We start from the raw sequence: 22,431 nt of genomic DNA on the forward strand, positions 1-22,431 counted from the left end.
CCAGTATTGGTATTCTGGAGGGGATGCCACTTTGTCAGGTTTTGCTGTACTGGATTTCCAGTTTTTGTGTACTCCTGTAGAAGAAATCAACCTGGAACAATGAGAAAGCAGAAATATGCTTGTTGGAGGAGCCCTGCTACAGCTGCAACTGTTCAATTGCTCCTGTGAGAAAACAGTGTTACAGGAGCTGTATGAAATCCTGAGTGCTGCTTTTTGTACTAACAGTCAAGATCACACTACTGATAACGTGTTTGCTTCACGTTTTGTTATCATTTGATGGGGGGCTTTTCTCCTCAGACACAAAGACAGAATAAATATTTTCCTCTTTTTTTTTGGCTGTGGTATTTTGACTGCTCATTCCTGTCAGAATTTAATTGCATTTTTGTTATTGATAAAACAGATTTTTTTCTTTCTTTATATCCGATTTCCAGATTTTCTTCCTGATCTGTAGTGTGGTTGTAGTGCGCAAATTTAAGAGCTTGTGTACTGGTTTCTTGAATCTATCACTGCTGCCTGAGCAGTAAGGACAGCGTACCACTGTGAAGGGCAGCTGGGGGGGGAACAGGGGAGGAAGGACGCCAGCACAGAGACTGCTGCAATACAACAGCTCCTCTGACTGAGGGTACGTTGCCGCGCACTAGTTGCTCCCTGTTGACTGTCGTTACTGCTGCCTGTGTCGGGCAGGACCTGCAAAACCCCCGTGGCCTGTACGACGGATCGCTTAAAAACAACCCCAACGGACATTACATATAACGCAGTTCTCCCCATCAGGAGCTTTGTGTAACTGGTTTTTCTCCCGTACTGCGCGCACACAGCCGACTTAGCGCGACGTGCGAGGCCTCCCTTGCCGGGCATCACTGCCAACGCCGTGGTGGCCCCGGTGGCCGGGTCAGGCCCTCGCGAGGGCGCCTGGGCCCGGCCGCCGCCGTCCCTCAGCGGCGCGCAGCGGCGGCACGCAGCCCGCCCGGCCCCGCCCCGCGCCCATAAGGGCGGGCCGGGCCGCCCAGGGCGCCCTCTGGAGGCAGCGGGGTGCGCGGCGGCGTTGCGCTCAGGCGTCCGCGGCGGGCAGCCCGGGCCCTGGCGGCTGGCGGCGGGGTCCTCGCGCGGCTGGCAGTGGGGCCGGGCCGCGGCGGAGCGGCGGCGGCCGGCGGCGGCGGAGCGGCGCGAAGATGGCGGACGTGCTGAGCGTGTTGCGGCAGTACAACACGCAGAAGAAGGAGATCGTGGTGAAGGGCGACGAGGTGATCTTCGGCGAGTTCTCCTGGCCCAAGAACGTCAAGACCAACTATGTCATCTGGGGGTGAGCGCCGGGGCGGCGCGGCCGCCGCCGGGAGGGGAGGGGCCGGGCCGGGTCGGGGGGTCGGGCGGGGAGGGAGAAGTTGGCCGAAGTTGGGACAGCGCGGAGCGGCGCGGAGCCCCGGGCCTGCGCCCCGCCGCGCGGGGGCGGGCGGCCTCGCTGCGCCCTCCCGGGGAGGCCCCTGGGGCGGGCCCCGCGGCCCTGCCCGCCCCGCCTGGGGTCCCCGGTGGGAGCCCGGGGGAGGCGGCCGGCCCCGGTCGGCGGCGCGGGCGCGTCCCCATCCCTGTCCGCCTCGCGCGGGGCTACCCGGGAGCCCGCTCTGCTTGGCCGGTCTCGCCGCTGCCTCGAGGAACGCGTCCGGGGCGCCGCCCGGCGACCTGCGAACCGGCGCCCCGGAGGGCGGCGCGGGCGTCCCCCGGGCTCGGGCACGCTGCGGTCGGGGCCTGCCCCCGGCTCTCCCGCTGTCCCTGCGGCCCGGCGGGGCTGGGAGGCCCCAGCGGTGCAGGGTCTTGCCGGCACTCCCAAGGAGATGGGACAAAGCTGCTCCTCGAAGTTTGTTCTCTGTTGTCCGGTTGCTTTTTTTTTCTTCCCCCCCAAGCGTTATGTCTCTACCCCGCTAGCTTCACTGGCGTGTTTCTCTTCTCGCGGGGCTTTGTGTTGCAAAGCCAGTGAGGGCCAAAGCACCCCTCCCTCTGCAGCCACCTGCGAGCCCTGTCCAACTGTGTCCGCGCTTTGTGCTCCTCGCTCAGCCTGCTTCTAGCGGAGTCCTTTTCCCGGGCTCATCCTAATGCAGCCTGCTTCCTAGTTGTCCTTACTGTAATAAACAAGTAGAAATAATGCTTCTGTTGTTTTAGTGGTAGTACCAGATAATATTCTTGCTTTTTAAAGAATTTCAGATTAGATTTGTACATGTTGATTTTGCTAGTTTGAGATGTATTGTTTACTACGCAATGGAGTTAATTTTCTTCATTCTCCTTCTCTCTGCGTTTAGAAGCCACCTACTTTCAACTTCCTAACTAGAAGGACTTCAGTGAATCCCTTTTAAACCCAAGGGAAAAATATTGTCTTTCATCAAATATTACATAAGGAAAGTTTCAGTTACCTGTCAAAGAGATTACATTATCCTGTGAAGCTTGACAGAAAATGAATTTTTCAAAAAAATGGATTTTTCAAAAACACTTGCAGTTCAGTCTGTGGCCTGGGATTTTTTTTAAGTTTTCATAGTTATACTAAGAATATGAGTATTGATTTAAGAGCCTGACTTTTATTGGGGGGGGGGGGGGGGAAGAAACCTATCCATCTATGTTAATTTGTAGAAAGTCTTTTTATTTATTTCACTAATTTTACTTTGCCTTCAGTTTAAAACTAGAAATGTGCCATTTTATTACCTATTTCGAGTTTTCAGCAACTTGTTTGGGATTTATTTGCGCTTCCTGGCTGAGTTGAGGGATACTGGTATCTAGACTGAAGAGGAAGAAAAGTGTTTGTATAAGTATATAAGTTTTAAAATTCTTGAGAAGTCTTAGTTCTGTTTTCTTAAGCAAGTGTATAGACAGCTATGATGTTTCCTTTGCTTAAAGTTTTTCTCCTAAGCAATAACAAGTAACATCTAACTAGACAGGCGAGTTTTGCTGCTACTCTGTAAGGAGCTGAGGAAACGGATATGCCAGCTAAATTCTGCTGCTACCTAGGAAAGCTTAAATTAGGCCCAGGCCCAGAATCCTTAACAAAGGACAGAAGATAGCGCCTGGAGAAAAAAATCTTGTGTGTTAACCATGAAGGTAAAGCTGCCTTGAGGACGGTTTGTGGGTGAGAAGAGGATGCTCTGAGCAGAATAGAAGCAGTAGCATCATAATAGCTGTCTGTGCCCTCGTTTCTAGCGATAGATCCGTTACAGATTTTTTTGGAGGAAGTTAGTAAATCTTGGCTTAGACCAGTGGCTTCTGAGTTTTTTCCTTGGATCGGATTGTTACCAGTTCACAGCACTTCTTGTAAACCACCATGCAACTATGTCTGCCTAATCTTTAAACTGAAGGCATTGCAAAAGTGAGACCAGTTCTGTAAGCCACACTCAGTAGCTTTGAGACCACAGTTTTGGAGCCATTAATTTATGTAATTGCCAAGCTTATGCAGGGACATAGCAGGAAGACCTTAGAAAGCTTTTAAGAGTCAAAACCTTTCATACGCAGGTCGCTCAACAGGATCTGAACTATGCTTGCAGTGAGCAGTTGTTAACAGCTTCATCTTTCATGAAGCAAGTATGATTTCACTCTTAGGTGTCCACAACATGGTTGCTGTAATTGCATCTCTACCAGCAGTCTAGAGAGAGAGTAATCCAAGTCTGAACAGCAGTGGGGGCATTCCATCCGTTCTGGAATTAGAAGTAGTTCCCGTGGATATTTAACACTGTTGCTCCTTGAGCAGTTAGGCTGGCAGAAGCCTGTACGGCTGCCAGAAGAGCTGTATTGCCCTGCACCGTCTTCTCCCTGTGCTAGCTCAAGTGTCAACCACACAGCAAATAGATCTGAGGAGCTGCGCCAGGTTAAAATTAACTTAGAAAAAAAAAAATTCCCAAAATTATTTTAATCCAGGTTAGTTCCCAGATTTAGTTCACAAAACATAATTGTATGAACTCCCTTGCTGGCACAAGGAGAAGGCTAGATGGCCCAAGACTAGATGTTTTGTTTATTTTGATCTAATGGTTGATCTGTAGCCCCTGAAGAAGGATTGTTTATTCAGTTTTAAAACCAAAGAAAGAAAATCACTCCCACAAAGAAACTTACTTGCTTTGTTTACACAGTAGAGGGGGTTTGTACACATAGTTGAGAAGTTTTTAAGTAGTAAGCAGCTGGTCATGGGTGTTGTACTTTGTGTGATAGTCTGTGTGTCTAGTCTTGTAGTTTTCAAGATTACTGTTTTTCTTTGTGGATGAGAGGTAGGCCTTTAGTACCTCCATAAAAATTCATGCTTGGGAACATGAGAGGAAAAAGAACAGTTAAAAATGAATAAACTCCTGATGCCCATGGATTGACGGTGAATGGATGAACTGCAAATAAGTATCTGGTGTTGAAACCAAGCCGATGAAACTCTCTTGCATTATGTAAACATTTTCTTCAGCTTTAAGTTAGAGTTTCATGGGTATTAAGAGTCACATCTCTTAATAAAATAAAGAGAAAATAAAATGTACTGGACTTTCAAGGCACAAATTTTAGGATTCTAATTTTTTATGAAATAATTGCTGAGGTTAGTGGTATGATAAATAAGAGGATTGATTTATTCTGCTACTTTGTACGTTTGTAAAATTGAGCAAAGCAAGCTACGTTTAAATCGGTGTGCTTTTAGTTCTTTGTTTATTACAGGTTCTTACTGTCTGAATCTGCAAGGGTCACAAATTGCTGCTGAAATTTCAGTTTAGACTATTGAATTTTTCTCCTTGCTCTGCAACTGCTTGCCCATCTGACAGTTTTCCTTTAATGAGCAGTATTTTGTGTTATTCTCCTAATAAAGCGTCATCTTACAATCATAATGAGCATAGGGATTTCTTGTGTGCGTGGCTTAAGTGATGAAGTGTCAGATGTGTACTGTTGAGCTTTGGCAATGCCTGTGGCTTTGTAATATCATATTCGAAAATAAATAGGAACTGTTCAATATTAATTTTCTGAATTATGTCACTTATTGCTACATAGTCTAAATAAAAACTTGAATAGATAAATAAGTGGGCATCTTATATAATGTTCCGTGAATAAGATGCAGTTCAAAGAAGTAATGACTTTGAAGTGAGACTATCTAAAAATGTTTGTTTTAAAACAGAAGTGATAAGTGTGTCACATGACTTTGAATTCACTCCAAAGTGAACTCTATGTGAAGGAAGCTTTAGTTGCTACCAGTTCTCTGAATGTATTCACCACCTAATCGAAGGTAGCAGTGAACTAGTGAGATGCTCAAAAAATTCCTTGCTGAGGAATATAGTTTTGTTGACTAATGGTTAAGCCAGCTTTTGGATCATAGTTTCCTATCAGTAAAGATACTACACCTCTTCCTATGTCTATTACCATTGAAATATAATCCCCCCATGTGGAGACTAGGCTGTTGGAAGGAAGGAGCGGTAATAGATCCTTTATTCTACCAATCTTCCAGTATTTGGGGGCATTTTTCTCTCTGAATAAAGATGTATTTGCTTTCTCAGGCAACACTGAGAGTAATGTTTTCAACCTTCTGGTAATCAGTTCTGAATAGGTTGTTGGACCCTTTTGATCTAGTTAATTTTAGTTTTGCTTAGAAAAGCAGCAGTGGCATTGTGTGTGTGGAGAAAATGGTCTTACACTTCTGTCACATTTGGTAAGTGGTCATGTAGCTCTTGCAAGTTAAACAATATTATAATTGAGGTGTAATTTTATGATTTCCTCTTCCTTCCCCCTGTGAGCTTGCCAGTTCTGTGTCAGGTGTTTCAGTGCTGATGGTGAGCCCTAAGGAAAGCTGCTAAACGTAGAGGGGAAACTCTTTATTGTGTTAATGAAAGTTCTTCTTCCTGAAATGTCAGACAGTTTGAGTCAGACTTCTGTGACAATCTTAAATTCCCTTAAATTCTACAGTTCTGGCATGGCTTTTTGGTGGGCCGTCTTCCTTGGGCTTTGAGATGAGCCTGTTGGTTTGGCTGGCCCGGGATGGGGAAGGTGCAGCGTGGAGGAGCCCTGGCCTGGCCTGGCCTGGTCTGGCAATTCAGGCAGCTGTGCTTGTCCATTGCATGGTTGCACTGAGGGCTAGGAAACAGAGAGAAGTGTCCCTTTCCCAGAGCAGTTCAAGTATTTAGGAAGCAGTTCTTGTTTTGGCCCTCCTGAGAGGGGGGCACTGCCTCCCCAGCAAAATCTTCTAGTAACAGCCTGGGGGGTGGAGGAGTGGCGGGGTAGTTAGGTTGGATGCATATGGAGCCAAACCAGAATTAGGATTTTTTTGGGGGGGTGGTTTTTTTGGAGTTGCTGTTATGCAGCACAGATTCCTTTTCAGACTTTTCAAACAAGCCCTTTTGAAGCTGAGATTGAACTTGATGCTACTGTGTTGTTAAGTGGTTTGACTTTAGTATGCAAATTCATTGCAATTTTGTATTTGAACCTTGTGTTCTGTAAAGTTCACTGAATTTGCGTATTCTGAGTTCTTCACTGTGATATCCTTAGTAGTGCAAATTGTGTCTCGTTATATCTGAAGAACATGTAATGCTATTTTTTTCCATTTGCAGTTGAAATACATTGCTTTTCCTATCCCAAATAAGATAGTGCCTTTGACAAACAGAAAGATAAATACATTTGAGATGTAATAGAATATGTCCTTATGGTTTTCCAATGCTTGCCTGTTATATGTTATACATCCTAGCCAGCTCTTATTTCTGATGATTCTGCCCAGTTTTTTAATTCAGGCAGTGTAGAGGCTGTAAGAACAAATATCTATTACTTGTATTTCATAACATGGTTGATAATTCACTTGTTTGGCAATAGTCTGATCGTAATATTGGTGCCTGCTTTTTGAACTGTTATCTACTAAGAACTGAGGAGTTCACTAAATGAGTATGTGTGGGTGAGGCAGAGGCACGGAGGTTAAATGTTAAAAAAAAAATTTTTCATGATGTTACAGGACGGGGAAAGAAGGTCAGCCCAGGGAATATTACACTTTGGATTCTATCTTGTTCCTGCTCAATAATGTGCACCTTTCACATCCTGTTTATGTTCGTCGTGCTGCAGTAAGTAGACCATATGGTATTTTTTTTGTTTGTTTGTGATGAGTGAGGCGAGCATAATTATTATCAGGAAGTGGTGGTAGCATTTAAGTGTCTGCATTTGTCTGGGGAAAGGGAAAAAGATAAATGATAGAGTGTGTGTGTATGTATGTGTTGTGTGCATATGCTCGTGTGTATACATGTGTAAAAAAACCACACTACTTATTTGCGAGTTTGTGATGAGTGCAGTGAGCATAGTTATTGTCAGGAAATGGTAGCGTTTAAGTGGCTGAATTTGGCTGGGGAGAGGGAAGATAATGTACAATGAAGTGTGTATGTATTTGTCCGCATATGCGCACATGTGTATACATGCGTGAAAAAAAAAGAAGAAGCTCACTACTACTTATTTGCAAGTTTGAAATGATGGAAGAAAAAGGCTGTCCTCCCTTTTGGTTTTATAGCAGACAACATTTTTTTGTTTTGTGTAGTTGAATGTACTCTAGAAAGTAATTGCGTTTTTAAGCTGGGTGGCTGTGGTTGCTTGGGAGGTAGAACACCTGTGTTCCTGTTTCTGTATGAATGAATAGTTTTCAGTAAAAGTGAAACATCTTCAGCAATGGACACTCTGAGGAAATAACAGCTTAATGTCAAGTCTGCTGTCTTTTCAGACTGAAAACATTCCTGTGGTAAGAAGACCTGATAGGAAAGACCTGCTAGCATACTTAAATGGGGAAACATGTGAGTAATGTTTTCTGTTAACTTAGTGCACTGCTTCATATTTATCGGGCATATGAGGGTGGGTGAGGGGAAGGGCGGTAAACTACAGTCGACTTGCAGCTTAACTGGGACTGCTCAAATAAAGCTATGTTTTCTTTTATTTTGTTCTGTTTAACTGTTTTTATGGCACTTTGATAGAAGCTGCATTCCTACGTGCAGCTTTAGAACCAAGCTGCTTATTTATTATCTATTAACACTTTGGGGTTAATATAATCATGTGTTAGGATGCTCAGTGTTTATTTCTTCCTTTGCTGTAGATTGTCGAAAACTTTATTAATAATGCATAGATTTTGATGTGGGATAAATTCTTCAATGTAACAGAACATGTCAAATCACTGCTTTTTCAGTTTAGCAGTTTTTCCTGGTATTCAATCATCTTAAAACTTTTGTTACCAATAGTCAGAGAAAAGAGGTTTCTCTGTGACCAGAGAAAGATACATATGACTTACTGTTTTAAGGTGCTGTGTTTTGTAGTTTTTCCTTAGATTATTTTAAAGTATGTTGATATTTGGGATTGTCTATAATATAATAGAACAGCAATAAGCTGTTTTTATATTTTCAAGGGACCCTTGGGTTGTCTTTCTTCCAAAAATTGGATGAACTAGTAGATTTTGATTCTAAATTATAAAGTCATTATCCTTGACTCTGTTAGCTTTTATGTGCTGTATACCGATCATAGAATCATTGACAAATGTGTTGGAAGGGACCACAGGAGGTCATCTGGTTCAAACCCCTTCTCAAAGAAGGGTCAAATGACCCAGAGCAGCATGATCCAACTTCATATTCAGTTGAGTTCTGAATGTCTCCTGATTCAATGTTTGACCAGGCTTGCTATGAATTTTTTTTCCAAATACCTAGTTGGAATTTCCCCTGTTGCAATCTGTCTGTTGTCGTATGTCCTTTTATACTTAAATAAACCTTTTTGTACTCAAATGAAATGATATTTTTGATTATAGCAACCTCATCGAGTATAGACAGAAGTGCTCCGCTTGAAATTGGCCTTCAGCGATCCACTCAAGGTACAGTTTAACTAAAAAATAACCTTAAGGTATGTTTTATGAAAGTGTACTACAATCTTCTATTTTTAATGTCCTCTTTTTCTTGTAGTTAAAAGAGCAGCAGATGAAATATTAGCAGAAGCAAAGAAACCAAGAATAGAGGTAATGACAATAACTGTCATCAATGCAAATTTTGGGGGGAGGGAAATGATTGTATTATTTGTCTATTTTTGTAGCAGTTCAGCTTAGCTACCTATCCTCTAGGTGCACACATTACATCTGTTAGTGTGTAAGTAAACTGGAAAGAGTTTGAATTTAAGAATTTCAGCCTCTAATTTAAACTTAAGAATCTTACTTGCTAGAAATTCTAACATGTTAGATGTATGTTCTAGTATGAAAGGGGAAAGCTTGGCCACATATATACTCTAAGTAGCTGTAAGTCAAACTGCGTCTGTGTACTACACATCTAGTTGGAAATCTGCCCATTAAGAACTGCGTGATTGGAATCTAAATGGTATTTAATGACTTATTACTGTTGTTTGCCTTTCATAACTTGGCATTGTAAATTGAATGTTAGTTTTAGCTCTGTCATTAGATATTTCTTATTTATTTTACCGGTTATTTAAGTTTTTTTGTAGCAATATAAGAAACTGTTGTCCTTATGATTACTATTATCTAGTGCTATGTCTTAGGTAGTTTAATAGTGTATTTGTACAAGTACTTCTTAACAAAAGCAATGTGTCTTGTTATTACACACATGTTATTATTTATCACAGCTGTTTTTAAAAACTGACTTAATACTTTTTTCTTATTTTTTTTAAACTGGGTTAATCCAGTTACGTCTCCTCTGTCAATTATTATAAATCTGTGTGTGTATATTTTCAGGGTAGTGAGGATTTGATCTTAGAAGAGGAATTATTGAAAATATATAAATTCACTTATTCCAGAGTTGGATTTGAACATTGTTTGTGCTTAGATGCAACTGCATAAGAATCATAAGAACTACACATTCTTAATGGTACATGAGCGGATGATTGCTATGAGATGACCTACTGATGATCTTAAGTTCTCCGTTACCCTATGTAGTTGTGATGCTAATATGTTTTGAAACTGCAGTCCTCCATAATTTGGAGAATCTGTGTGTGGTCCTAATGTAACTTATGGCCATCCTTTGTTTCTCTACTGCTCTGCCAGCTCGGAGTCTCCTTTTTTATAAGCTGTTCAAAGATCATCTCGTTGTAGAGATCCCAGGTCTCTCCTAATATATGAGCATGACTGGTTTTGCTGCGCTTCAGCCTTTTCAAAGAGATTTTAGCAGTAAGACAAACTTGATATCCATTTAAGTTTTGCTGGGGAGCAAAACAGGTGGACTACAAGTGGTGCCAGCACTAGAAAGCCGAAATGATGGCGTAAAATTACATCTTTCTCTACTGCTTTCTCTACTTCTGTATGTCTCTCAAACCCAGTTTGAGTAACCAGAAGCTTCCTTACTCATGACTGGTTTTTATATACATTGGGAATGTCATTTATAAAAGCTTTGCATTAAGATGTAACAGTTCTAAGCAATTCTTTTCTTTAAAAACTACCATTGATTATATATCTAGGCAAATTTGAGTGTTAGATATGTTTACCTTAAATATATATGTGCATGTATGTAATTTCCTACATAAATACATGTTTTGGTTGCCGACTTAGTCTTCTGGCTGTTTTTCTTTTCTTTTGAACCATCGTCTGAACAAGGCTTTTAGAAGGGAGTGGTAGTTTTGTTTTTATTATTCTAATTATGCCTGGTGGTTCTTAGGAGGAAATTTCCAGTAGCTGCCCAGTTAACGCTAGTGCATAGTTACAAAAATGCTTGGAAATAAAGACAGTCCTTGCTTATCCAAAAAATTAAACACTGAATAGCTTTAATAGTTTTATTTATTTTAGTAAAAAGAGAACACACAAAAAATTAAACAGTACTGTTACTACTAGGATGAAGAGTGTGTACGTCTTGACAAGGAGAGGTTGGCAGCTCGGTTGGAAGGACACAAAGAAGGTATCGTGCAAACAGAGCAAATCAGGTAGGAGGGTTTTTTTGCTATAGATGATAATTAAAGGGCTAGTAACAGGTCTATTCAGGACACCCATTCTTACTTCTGTCCAGCAGCTCTCAGTGAAAGTCTCCCTCCCTTAGGTACTAGCATCAGTAGCTCCTGAGGAGGCAGAATTTTGTGTGACTAGTCAAACTGCTCATCTTGAGTGGAAGCTCAGAGCTTGTAGCGTGACGTTATCTGTTTGTCTTCGGAAGTGAGCGGTCAGTTTACTTTTCTTCCCCTAATCTGCCATTTCTGCTTTCTTCTGCCATAGTGTCTAAGCAGTCCAATACAATGGGAAGAATTGCAAAGGGAAGCTGGTGATTTTGTGCTGTATTTCAAAGAAAAAAACCTGTGCTGAGGAATGTCTTGCACACAAAAGGGGAAAAAGGCTGTAAAAGCAGAGCATGGGTGACAGGAGCTCTGAGTCCTTGCTCTTCAGTAGCTTGCATAGGCGAGGTTCTTGCTGAGCTTCTGAAGAGACAGTAAGCTATCAGAGGATAATGTATAGTTATTGCCATAAGCAGTAATTAGTATTTGAAGTGCTTTGAATCTTAACACCTGGTCGCCTTTCCTTTTCCATTGTACCTATCCAGAATTCTGTATAGAATGACAGCTGTCTTTTGGGTTATGTCTTCCCAAAGTCAGGCAAAGAGGAAATGAAATTATAACGATACCTTGTTGATGCTAAGAATTTTAGGCTTAGCGAGCACTCGGTAGGATACCAGATAGTTAATTGTCAGCTATGTAAGTTCAGAAGTCTAAGATAAAGCTAGTTGCTTAATTCCCATTGTGTTTCAGCTCTCGGAATGTAAAGTAGGATTTGTACTTCTGGCAGGTAAGGTGTATGAGTATGGATTAACTTTCTGCTTTGTCAGCATTGAATTTTGCAAATAACTAGTTTCTCAAGAGTGCATTTGGTCTATCAAGTGAAATTTATTTCTTGCACACAGGTAATATTATGAATCCTTGTCTGCCTCTATATCAGGATTAAATTTATCAGTTAACTTTGTAACAATTAACTTGGCAAGTATTTATAGAATACATAATTACACCTAAGCGCATGAAAAATATCTTTTGATTATCATCTTCCTGTCTGTCTCCTGTGTAGGTGTACTTAAAAGCAAACTGCAGAAAAAAGAGATCTGATTGCTACACCTGACTAATAATCAAAAGTATAATGATCTATTCACTGTTTTGTGTAAACTACTTTAATAATTCTGATGCTAGCTTGAGTGTATCAAGTAATTTTTTTTCGAGTACCAGACAATGCTGCAGTGAGAATTACTGAATGTAATTGCTTTGTATTCTATATTTATTGACTTTTAATACAGGGTGTAAAAGACTGCCCTTTGAAAAGCACAGCCAACACAGGCACTGAGGTTGGGATGTGTGCATGTCACTCTCGTTACTGTATGCTTAGCAGCAACAAAAAGTTCCTTTTCCAGTAGCTTAGCTGCACAGATGGAGTGCTTCATAACCAGTGCTTGTTGTATTAATTTTTCAAGCTGATCTCAAAAAATGGTGTGAAATTGGATTAGGTGTGTGCAGTTAGGCATGTCCAATTCAGTTCTCTTTATTCTTCAGCTCACCTGGAAAGGAATAGGGCTCACTGGCAATCAAATTCTGCTGTGTGTACAATTAAAAGCAAATGCAGGTAAAGATATTGCAGTCCTGCATTGAGCCAACCACCTCAAATACAGCTTAATGAGGGCAAAGTTACTACCATCTGTTGTTTGTTTGGCCTACATGCTCTGTTCTGGTAACACTGATTTTTCCGAGTGGACAAGTCCACGTTGCAGAATTTCAACCAGAAATTCAACTAAAGCTTTTCACGCCTCACAGCAACCAGGGGTTCATTGACTGGACACAAAGTGGTAATCCACTATCAATAACGGGGAGCTCAAATTCAATTAACATTGTAAATGGAAGAAGTGTTCATCCCGGTGCTTTAAATCTGTAGTCTTCACTGCTGCTTGTTATAGCAGGGGTTTTTTTTTAGTGCTGTATGGAGTCTTGTTGTAGACCCGTCTGGAGTCTTCACGCACAAAAACAGTTCTAATGTCCAAAATAGCACTGTCAGCATACGTGTAATCTTTAAGTATATGTAAGGTGACTATGTTATGAGCTATGGCACAACCATAAACTTCAAGCAGAAGGACATTCACCTTTTTTTTCAGGAGAATCTTTTGTGCTATTATTCAGTCTCTTCTGATATTTTTGCTCGTTTAGGTCCTTGTCTGAAGCCATGTCTGTGGAAAAAATTGCTGCTATCAAAGCAAAAATCATGGCAAAGAAAAGATCCACTATCAAAACTGATCTGGATGATGACATAACTGCTCTTAAACAGAGAAGTTTTGTTGATGCTGAGGTGGATGTAACCAGAGATATCGTCAGCAGGGAGAGAGTATGGAGGACGAGAACTACAATCTTACAAAGCACAGGCAAGGTAATGTTCTAGTTATGAAACTATTTTTATGAAGCAAATAAACTACCTTCTTTTTTCATTTCCCTATCTCTAGCATGGTAACTACAGATGCTTGGGGGAGTTATGCTTAGGGTGCTAGGTAAAGGTAAGCTGGAAGGCTGTTGGCACGTTGGTGAAAGAGTCGGTTCTTAGCTTTTTGCAGTATTCCTAAAATATATCCTAAAATACTTGCTTCAGCCATTTAAAAGATACTGGATAATCACTTATTTCCTCTCAAACAAAGCTGGCTTGAGCTCTACAGTTGGGAAGGCTATATGAAATAAGTGCTTATAGGTTTAATACAGACAAGAGAAATTGGTGAGAAGAGGGGGATCTGATAGGAGAAGTAGCAACACGCAAGCATTGGAGAAAAGTCCTAGGGCTACTAGCTGTAGAAAACATTGAAGAAGCAGGGAGAAAAAATGATAAAATGAATAAAACTAGCAAGTGTTAGCATAAGGAAGCTTTTCTGTTTATTTTTCTTCCTTCGTGCTCCTTGAATTCATGTCTTCAGGTCTAGCCTTGGTTATGTGCCATCCAGAACATGGTTACAAGCACAAACAATGGCTCGCTGTCTTTGGACACTTAGGCTTTCCCTATATTGTAGAGATATTTGGGACTAAATTTCTTAAGGAAGCAGTAAGTATTTCTAATTTCTAATAGATTGCAAATGTTTATTTTCCAGAGTTTATTGTTAAATTGTGCCCTTTGCTTTCATTTCTTCTGTAAGTAGTACCACAGGAAAATAATGTTTGGAAGTAAATGAATTCCCAGTTTTTCCTTGCTGTATTTTTAACAGTAGTTTACATAGCAGTCATTTTCACAACTTAGTCTCGTGGCTTTAGTGATGAAATAAACATTCCTGAATTACGAGGTTATTACTAGGGATGTGGCACGTATCTTTCCCTGCATGCCCAAGTAGAGGGACTGTTGCTGCTTTGAGTCTGAGAGGTTTGGAGTGATCATGCTGCTAAACAGTTGATGATTGATGTTCAAGGTTTTTACCGATTTTTGTCATACGAAATGTTTATATTGCAGGAGTCTGGATGGCTTTTTTCTGCTGTAGTGAATTATTCATGGCATTCATATGTTTACATGTCTTCCAAGGAAGTCTTGCAAAGCTGGTAGGGAAAGAGTTGAACGTTCCGTCCTAGTATCCTTGTAGTAATAGTAAGATGATCTAGTGTGTTAGGCAAAATCTGAGTGTCTCAAAGTAAATAGGAGAGGCAAAAGATAGGAGATCAAGTTTGTTCTTGGACTCTAGCATGCAGTTACTTTGACTATTCTGAGGAGTATAGTAGGCATGGTAGTGAATCTGTATTTCTGTTCGCACAGGATTGTGGGAGCATTTTGATAGCATGAACAGGAATTGTCAAATTTTAGCGTTTCTATTTTTGTGTAACATTGCGGAGGGGGGAAGGTTTGGGAAAGCCTTTGTAAAGACTCCGCAGAAGCTGCTTGGAAGCTCGGGTGTATTCTCTCAAGTAGATCACTCATTTGCTAGGTGCTTGTCTCATTTGAAGAACTTTGATCAAGGAAGCATGACACCCTTCAGTAAAAGACATTTTGACTTTTCTGTATGATGCGTGACTTGCCAATGTGTCTGCTATTTTTTTATTGCAATTTCTCACCTTGTGCCTGGTATAGACTTACCTGGAGTCTCTTGAATCCTCCTGGAATATGTTCAAAAACAATGTTGACTTCGGCAGTAAGTTGCATACCATATAGGGTGACTGCTTTGTATCTGAATTCTGCCTTTAGAAGCCCCAAGTGAATGGTAATAAACTGTGAGCCCCACCTCGCGCATTGCTTCAGTCCGAGACAGCTGCTCAAGCCCTCCTCTCTGCAGAGAAAAGCTTCTGTGTTTGAACTTAACCAAACTTCTCTGTAGTGAACACGGATGCAGATAGGTTAAGATGCAAAAGGAAAACTTCTAGGAAGGCCCCAGCACAAAAACTATCAGCCTCACTAACTTTCTGGCAGTTTTCCTCTGTTTCTGATGTATTTGGAAAGAGTACCAACTCCTTCAGTAAGATGATACTCAAAATTCTGTTTGGCTGGCAGTAACTTTACATTTATGGAGTATTTACTATTTCTCCATTTGGTTGGATTTTAAAATTCTGAAGTTGGCTTTTTTTCTTCAAATAGCCTTCTCTGCTTTATATAACTGCCAGAGTTTTTTACAGTCTTCACATGATCTACTGTTCTTTTTGACATCTTTAGAAGTTTTCATGGTGCATGCATTCTGCCCTTTTAGATGCTGCTTTTAATTTTCTTTTGAGAAGCATCTTCATTGTAATGTAGTTTCCCTTACTTGAAGTTAAATGGTGGTGGATTTTTTTTTCTGCTTGCGAGTTTTTTTCCTCTCTACAACAAGAATGTTGAACTTTAGTGCATTGATACTGTTATTACAGAGTACTCAGCAGCTACATCTCAAAGTAGGTCCTAAGGACTAAGAGATGCGTTTCCTTTTATGACTTCTCTGGCCAGTTGCTCCAAGAAGCAATTGCTTATGATAGCTAAATAATTAATCTCTGCATCACTTTCCTTCCTGACACTTACCCACTCTTCAGGGTAACTGTAGTCTCTCACAGCTACTGTGTTTTCTTCTTTGGAAGTGTCTCTGAAATATATTACTATTCCTGTTAAGATTTGGTGGTTAGCAGTATAGCCCTAATATTTTAATGATTTGGTATAGATTACCATTCATTGTATTTACCTTATTTGACTCTAAGCTTTCTATAATGCATAGCTCAGCTCCTTTATCTGCATGACCCCCTCTGTTACTCTTACATAACTTGTACTCAGATATTGTAGTGATCCCTGGCCATCTCTTTACCGGATTCCTGAGATCATTATTGTTTTTAAAACCAGGCATTTCAAAACTGGGTACCCATCCTTTTTGTTTTAAAATTTCTAGAACTAGAATTTTTGTTGAGGTATTTTTTCATAGTTTTATATCTGATTGTTAAGTATTTCTGCCTTCTTTTGAAAATAGTGTTTGATTTAATCCCTGGTGAGTGAGTCATCCTGCACTGTTTTAAGCATCTGTTGGCCTTCCCCAAGACTTTAGTGTAGTCTTCTAGGTTTTGTGAATAAAGTGACATTTTTGTATAATCACTTTTCAGATCCAAGTTACATTTGTTTAGTCTAAGGTTTTCCCTCCTACTATAGTAGCGTCATTGTTTAGAAGGGATTTTAATTTCAGGTTTGAGTAAAGACATGCAATGGTGCTGTTTCGGTGAGTCAGCTGATAGTCTAGCCAGTTTAAAACGTAGTCACGTTTCAAAGACAGTAAAAGTGCTTGATACTAGAGCTGGTTTTGAATTTTCTTACCGTTCTTTCTTTTAACGGCTGCAGTTGTTGGCAGCTTTAAGAAACTCGTCTCTTTTATTTGGCCACACTCTTCACATAGTCCAGTTCTCACTGTTGATCTTCAAAACAAATGCAAAAATCAGAGAAAGGGAATTGTTGTCTTCAGGCCTAATACAGTTGTAGATGCTAGGAGAAAGAAGTAGTATAGGTATAGCAAGTGGAGTTTAGAAAAGAAAAAGTGGAAGTTACTTAATCTGTCTGTAAGTTGATATTTGGACAAGGTGTCTTGCTGCTGTACATGGCTTATTATTTTTCTGGTAGCCTCGTCATGTATTTCATACGTTCGTAAGTAAGCAGTTAATGAACAGCTAATGGTTGAGGATGCTTATGTACACCATGTTGGAAGTGTATGAATGAGTTCTTGATATTGTATTGCCATTGACTATGAAACCTGTTTCTAGAGCACAGGTGAAGTTTGTCTTACAAGATTCTATATATTTTAAATCGGTCTGAGCTGAAATGTTGTCCAGTGAAGATATGTCAGAACTGATATTTACACTCATGAAACTGCAAATCTTGGAGAATACTAGCAAAGACTTCTTCTGTAACTTCTTTATTATGAGAACCTTTGTATATTGAAGCGGATAGCTTCTCAGGTGGCTGAAGACTGAACCTGTGCATAGTATATTCACCATCAGAAGTGTTTGGAGTATTAAGTTTTGAATTTTTGCCTTCCAGGGGTTTCCCTTCCTGACTGTGTACATGTTTTTAAATAAATATCTGACCATTTTATAAAACAAACCATTGAACATTGAGGAAAAACCTTTATTTTGTGTTTAAACTGCAATCGATTCCCTCCTTTCAACTGTTTCCCTCTCTTTCCATCCATCCATGGATGGAATCTTTGATTTATTCATTTATTTATTTTAAATAATCTCCTATAGCAGGCTTCAGCAATCCTTTCTGAAGCAAAAACCTTTTTGTTCCTTCTCTACTGTAAACGCATTCATAGCACTTGAATTCGTCCTATAGGAACAAATGAAAGTAGTCTGTGCAGGAGTTTGAGCGTTCACAGGAGTATTTGCAAGAAGTCTTTCTGTCTCAGTGACTTCTGATGTACTCATATTAAAAGCCTGTCTTTCTGCAAGCTCAGGATTATTTCTCAGATAAGCAGCATGGTAACAGAAGAGGCTGGGTTGGACACATTTTATTTGTGTGGAGAAATCTAGAACTGGAAACTTGGAAATGTTTATGAGACTTTGAGCAATGGTCTCATGGCAGTAGTGTGTGTTGAGCATTTCTGATGCTTTTTTAAAATGTCTTTCATCCTCTTCTTTCTAGGCATTATTGCTAATACTTTAATTAAATTTGGGGAATATCGTGTGATATTTTATTGAAGGTGTGGGCATATTAAGTGAACTCTAGCCCTATGTACAGGAGAAGAAGCATAATCCATGCTATCCAGCCTGTGGCAAGGCTGAAGAGTTACACCACACAACCTTTCCAGGTTGTTTCAGCTAATGAGCTGGAACAAGTGCTGCACGTGTTTTACATGTGTGAGTACACAGACACGTGTAAGTGTCTGGGTACATGCAGCAACTGCGTGGGAGTTGTCCAGCTGCAGGATTTGTGGATCTCTTGGCCTCTTTTAAGACATCTCCATATTGCTTCTCTGCTAGCCTCCCTGAGCCTTCTGCAAGTCTGTCTAAGGTACAGCAAGGCACTAGGAGTTTTGAGCAACCCATAAGGCATCTTAAATTATTGTCTGCCTGGATGCATTCCAGGAAGAAGATTGTCCATTTGGATCTATACAATAGATAATTGCCAGTATTTTATTTTACTTACCTGTTCTGAATTGCCATTGTTGCCTGTAGGGAAATCTGCGCTTGTAAGGGGTTGAGGGACAGAGTATTAGAGTAAAACTATAAAAAGTAGATGTGGGATATATGAATTGGAGGTAAAAAGGAATTTGTAATGGAATTAGCTTTGTATAAGATTGAAGAGTGCTCAAATATGGGCTCCTTATTCATCTATCTGATAATAACACAGTATTTATTTTAGTGTGTTACAACTTGTTACAGGATCACAATTTTATCAAACTCATCCCTGTAGCTGTTTCATAACGCTTGAATTGTAAAAGGCTTATCTTTTTGTCAATATAAGATTGTTTCTTTGTGTACATATTACTTATTTGCTAGATCTAGGTTGAAGCAAAAGTCTCATTTATTACTTCTTGATGCTTCCTTTCTGCAGACTGCCAAATTTGAGTCTGTCTCAATCTGCATTGTTAATCTTCTCCTTGTTTAATATTTACTTTCCAGAAAAATTGAGCACCCTGAGCTATGACTTTTTAAGATTTAAAAAAAAAAAAAAAAAGATTTCTTCTGTCTTCTTTCCTTTCTAATGAAGTAAGCCTAAGTGAAATAAAATGTTTATTTTCTGCCTTAATCCTGGTATTTTATATTCTCTTTGGAAGTACTTAGATGAGGCTAGGTAGCTCATCTTTTTCTTAAGCCTTATTTTGAAAGCTTGGGAATCTTCTCTGTATTAGAAAATAATTTCTTTCAATAAACAACTGTTGGGGGGGAACCCTTCATCACTTTTTGGATTTAGTATCTGTGGTTTTTATGACTATGTCATAATGTTCTAGTTATCTGTACTCATCTTTGGAAAAGAAGGTTGATGCTACCCTGTGTATTGTGAAAAGGGCATTATTACAGAGGGGTTTGGGCTCCGGCCTAACTTCATTTTAGAGAACATGACTGTGAGTTGTATATATTAAATTCCATAATCTTGGTGGTTTGTTTTTTCCCCCCTGCTTTTGGAAACCTTGTTTGTGTGCATGGTGATGAGAAGTTCAGAACTGAATAAGATGATTGGAGTGATTATAGCTGACCTAGCTAGAGGGATTATTGCTTTCCTGGTATGTGGCCTTTACTGTGGATGTAACACACAATTGCAAACTTAGCTAATACAAAGTCTTACTCTAAGCTACTTCAGAACGTTATTCCTATGTGGTTTTCTTTATTCCTGTACGTGGGTATTAAATTGCAGGACTCTTCGTTTTTCCCAGATGAATCTCATCTTTATGGTGGTCAATATTTCTAATTGTGTTATGCCCTTTGTATTATTTTCTGAAAAATATTACTGCCGCAGTTAGGGTTGCATACTTTTAGAAAATAAAGATCTTTTTTTCATACCCATTTTAACAATAATATATTTGAAATAAAAGCTTCAAGAAAGCTTCTTTAAAGTTACTTTCAGTTCTTATTTTTGTTCGACATCTTTTGAGCATTCTCGTCAGCAAAGTCATCTGTAAAGGGATTACAACTTAGTTATAATCACAGTTTCAGTATAATTTTTAGTATGTTCTTGTAACTGGAAAAGATTTCACTTAAAATAATGGTTTATAGTAAGACTAGTATAGTATTTTAAACTAATCGCTTGTGCCAGCTAAAAGCTCTGAGAGGAAAATTTTGGAAATTTCAAAGAAATTGATTGTTAACGCAGTCTTATATATGGACTCTAGGTGGCAGAATTGTTCTGCGTGCCTTAAATTCACAATAGTGGTGCATTTAATAGCCGAATTGAAATGGGGAAGGTATGCCAAGTTAATAGAAACTCCTATCCTCATTAGTGCTCTCAAATGGAACAAGCGTATGGTTTTAAAATGGCTGTGCACAAATGTAATGGAAGGATATAGCTTATGTTCCCAAACTCCACTTTATTCGCTTACTTACTAACCTTGGGAGACCGCTGTATTACTGCTAGACAGTAGTAATGTTTTGAATACAGCGCATAAAGGAAAGATGGGCCAGCTCATGAAATTTTTATTCACTTCAAATAATACTGTATCTTATTGGGTAAATAGGTACCTCAAATTCATCAGAAAGCTTGTAGAATAAAACATTGTCTGAATGAAGATCATATTTCCAGCTGTGGTGTTTAGTTTAAGAGCTCCTGTGTTAGATGAAGATAGATGCACTTGAACTTAATTTTTGTGAAACTTGTTGGGTTTTTGTGGTTGGAGTAAGTACAGTGCAGAAAGTATCAATAGTTCACATAGCCATTCCACCAGTGTGTTTGCATGCTTGCAGCTACTGCGAATGTGCCTGAATATCAAGCTTGTGTACATTCAGCCTTTTGATTCTGAAGGCAAGCTAATTACACAATATTAAATGCAATGCTTTAAGACTATCTTCAATTAAGAAGAAGAAGGGGAAGAGCAAATGGGCTTCAGTGCTGAATGATTTATGAATTTAAGATACTTTTAGTCACTTAGAAATCAGGAGAGTGATGCCTTAAAGGACTCTAGATTTAAATGTGCACTTAAAAAAATTTAAACTTAATTTACAGTTTCAGTTCATGCTTTGATTGTTAAGTTTTTAATTCCTGCCCTACTTCTATGGGACCACCTGGATACTGTTAACATATCTCATGCCATGCAGCATACAGGAGTTACTAAAACTGTGTGATGGGAACATCGCATTTCTGGTACAGCATCATGCCTTTGTTTGTCAGTGACTGCAAGGGATTTCACAGGATATCTGAGCAAAGCAAACACCTGTAAAGAAGTGCGGTAGGGCACTTGTTTTTTTTCTTTTTTTTTTCCCATAAGTATGTCCATAGCTATGGATAACGTTTATAGCGTTCTACAGCTCTTGACCATCCTGAGATGCAGATCCAACAAGAAATCCTTATTGTGAGGTCAAGTAAGAGTTTATAGGATCATTTCTAGGCTATTCTGTCTCTGCAGTGAAATACCATTATGTAATCTGGTATAAATTTTTTATATCTGTAGGAATATTTTGAAGCTGGATAAACAATTCTGCATAATGCTATATATGTTCCTAATTTCGTATGCCAGATTTCATCTTGCATTTTTGTGTGGATAATTGGAATAAAGTTTAAAAAAAAATTGTTTTTGACAGGCACATAAAGCTATGATTGTGACTAGAAGTCTTTGTTAGTGAGCCTTTAAGGTTATGGCTACTTACAGAAATTAAATACAGGTTACAGAATAAAGATTGCAGTCTTTTAAATAGAGCATAGTTTGTTCTAAATAAAAGTAGCTTGATTGCAAAAGGAATCTTGTTAGTGATGCAGCTTCACTGAAAGTCTTCCTCAGCAGAGCAGGTTGCCTTTATTTGCTCTGGTATTTCTCCTCAAACAGCCTGGTGTTAAGTTAACACCAGTGATAGTTACCACTATGTTATGTTGATCACTATGCTGGTGGGAGATAGAGCATCTGTGCCAGTAAATTTTGAAAATTAACATACTGTTGTTGCAGGCTTTCCTAAAGAAAATATGACTTTTTCCTGTAAGAAAATAGTTCACTGTGTTTATCTGCCCATAGCTCCCATTCTTCTTGATATCCTCTGTTGGCTACCATCCTTTTCCCTTACAATTTACATCTTGTGCATGGGTGGTCTTTTTAGGGGAATGCATGAGGATGGGAGGAAGAAACTATCATTGTAGAGCTTTATTTAAAACAAAAAACACCCAAGAGCCTGATTAGATAGTTGCTGAAACATTGCCTCTCTTTTCCAGCATGATGAATTGTTATTAGGAGCAGGCATGGCTGGAATCAACAGAGAGAGCTTTCATAGGAATAGCAGTACTCCAGAGAGGGAGAAACAAAAGTCGATGAAATTGCCCTTAAATACTAAGGATTTTCTTAAGCATTGTTTTTAAAGCACGTTCAGATTCCTTAATGATTTAATGCAGAGGCACATCGGGTGTTTTTCTGCTCTGTGCCCCAAAGCAGAAGGTTTTGGTAATAAAAATACTACATT

At 39.7% G+C, this 22,431-nt stretch overlaps 1 protein-coding gene across 1 annotated transcript in view; it reads left to right on the top strand.

The window, feature by feature from the left end:
- The first annotated feature begins 1,040 nt into the window (after nucleotides 1-1,040).
- Nucleotides 1,041-22,431, top strand: part of CDC73 (cell division cycle 73) — a 105,173-nt gene continuing 83,782 nt past the window's right edge. Inside the window, exons 1-7 of the mRNA XM_064515754.1 lie at nucleotides 1,041-1,300; nucleotides 6,923-7,028; nucleotides 7,673-7,742; nucleotides 8,738-8,800; nucleotides 8,889-8,941; nucleotides 10,754-10,842; nucleotides 13,087-13,303. Coding sequence (XP_064371824.1) covers nucleotides 1,170-1,300; nucleotides 6,923-7,028; nucleotides 7,673-7,742; nucleotides 8,738-8,800; nucleotides 8,889-8,941; nucleotides 10,754-10,842; nucleotides 13,087-13,303 — 729 coding nt within the window. The 5' untranslated portion in view covers nucleotides 1,041-1,169. The remainder of the gene's footprint in view (nucleotides 1,301-6,922; nucleotides 7,029-7,672; nucleotides 7,743-8,737; nucleotides 8,801-8,888; nucleotides 8,942-10,753; nucleotides 10,843-13,086; nucleotides 13,304-22,431) is intronic.

This window comes from Dromaius novaehollandiae, chromosome 8 (genome assembly GCF_036370855.1).
Source record: "Dromaius novaehollandiae isolate bDroNov1 chromosome 8, bDroNov1.hap1, whole genome shotgun sequence".
NCBI classification, from domain to species: Eukaryota; Metazoa; Chordata; class Aves; order Casuariiformes; family Dromaiidae; genus Dromaius; species Dromaius novaehollandiae.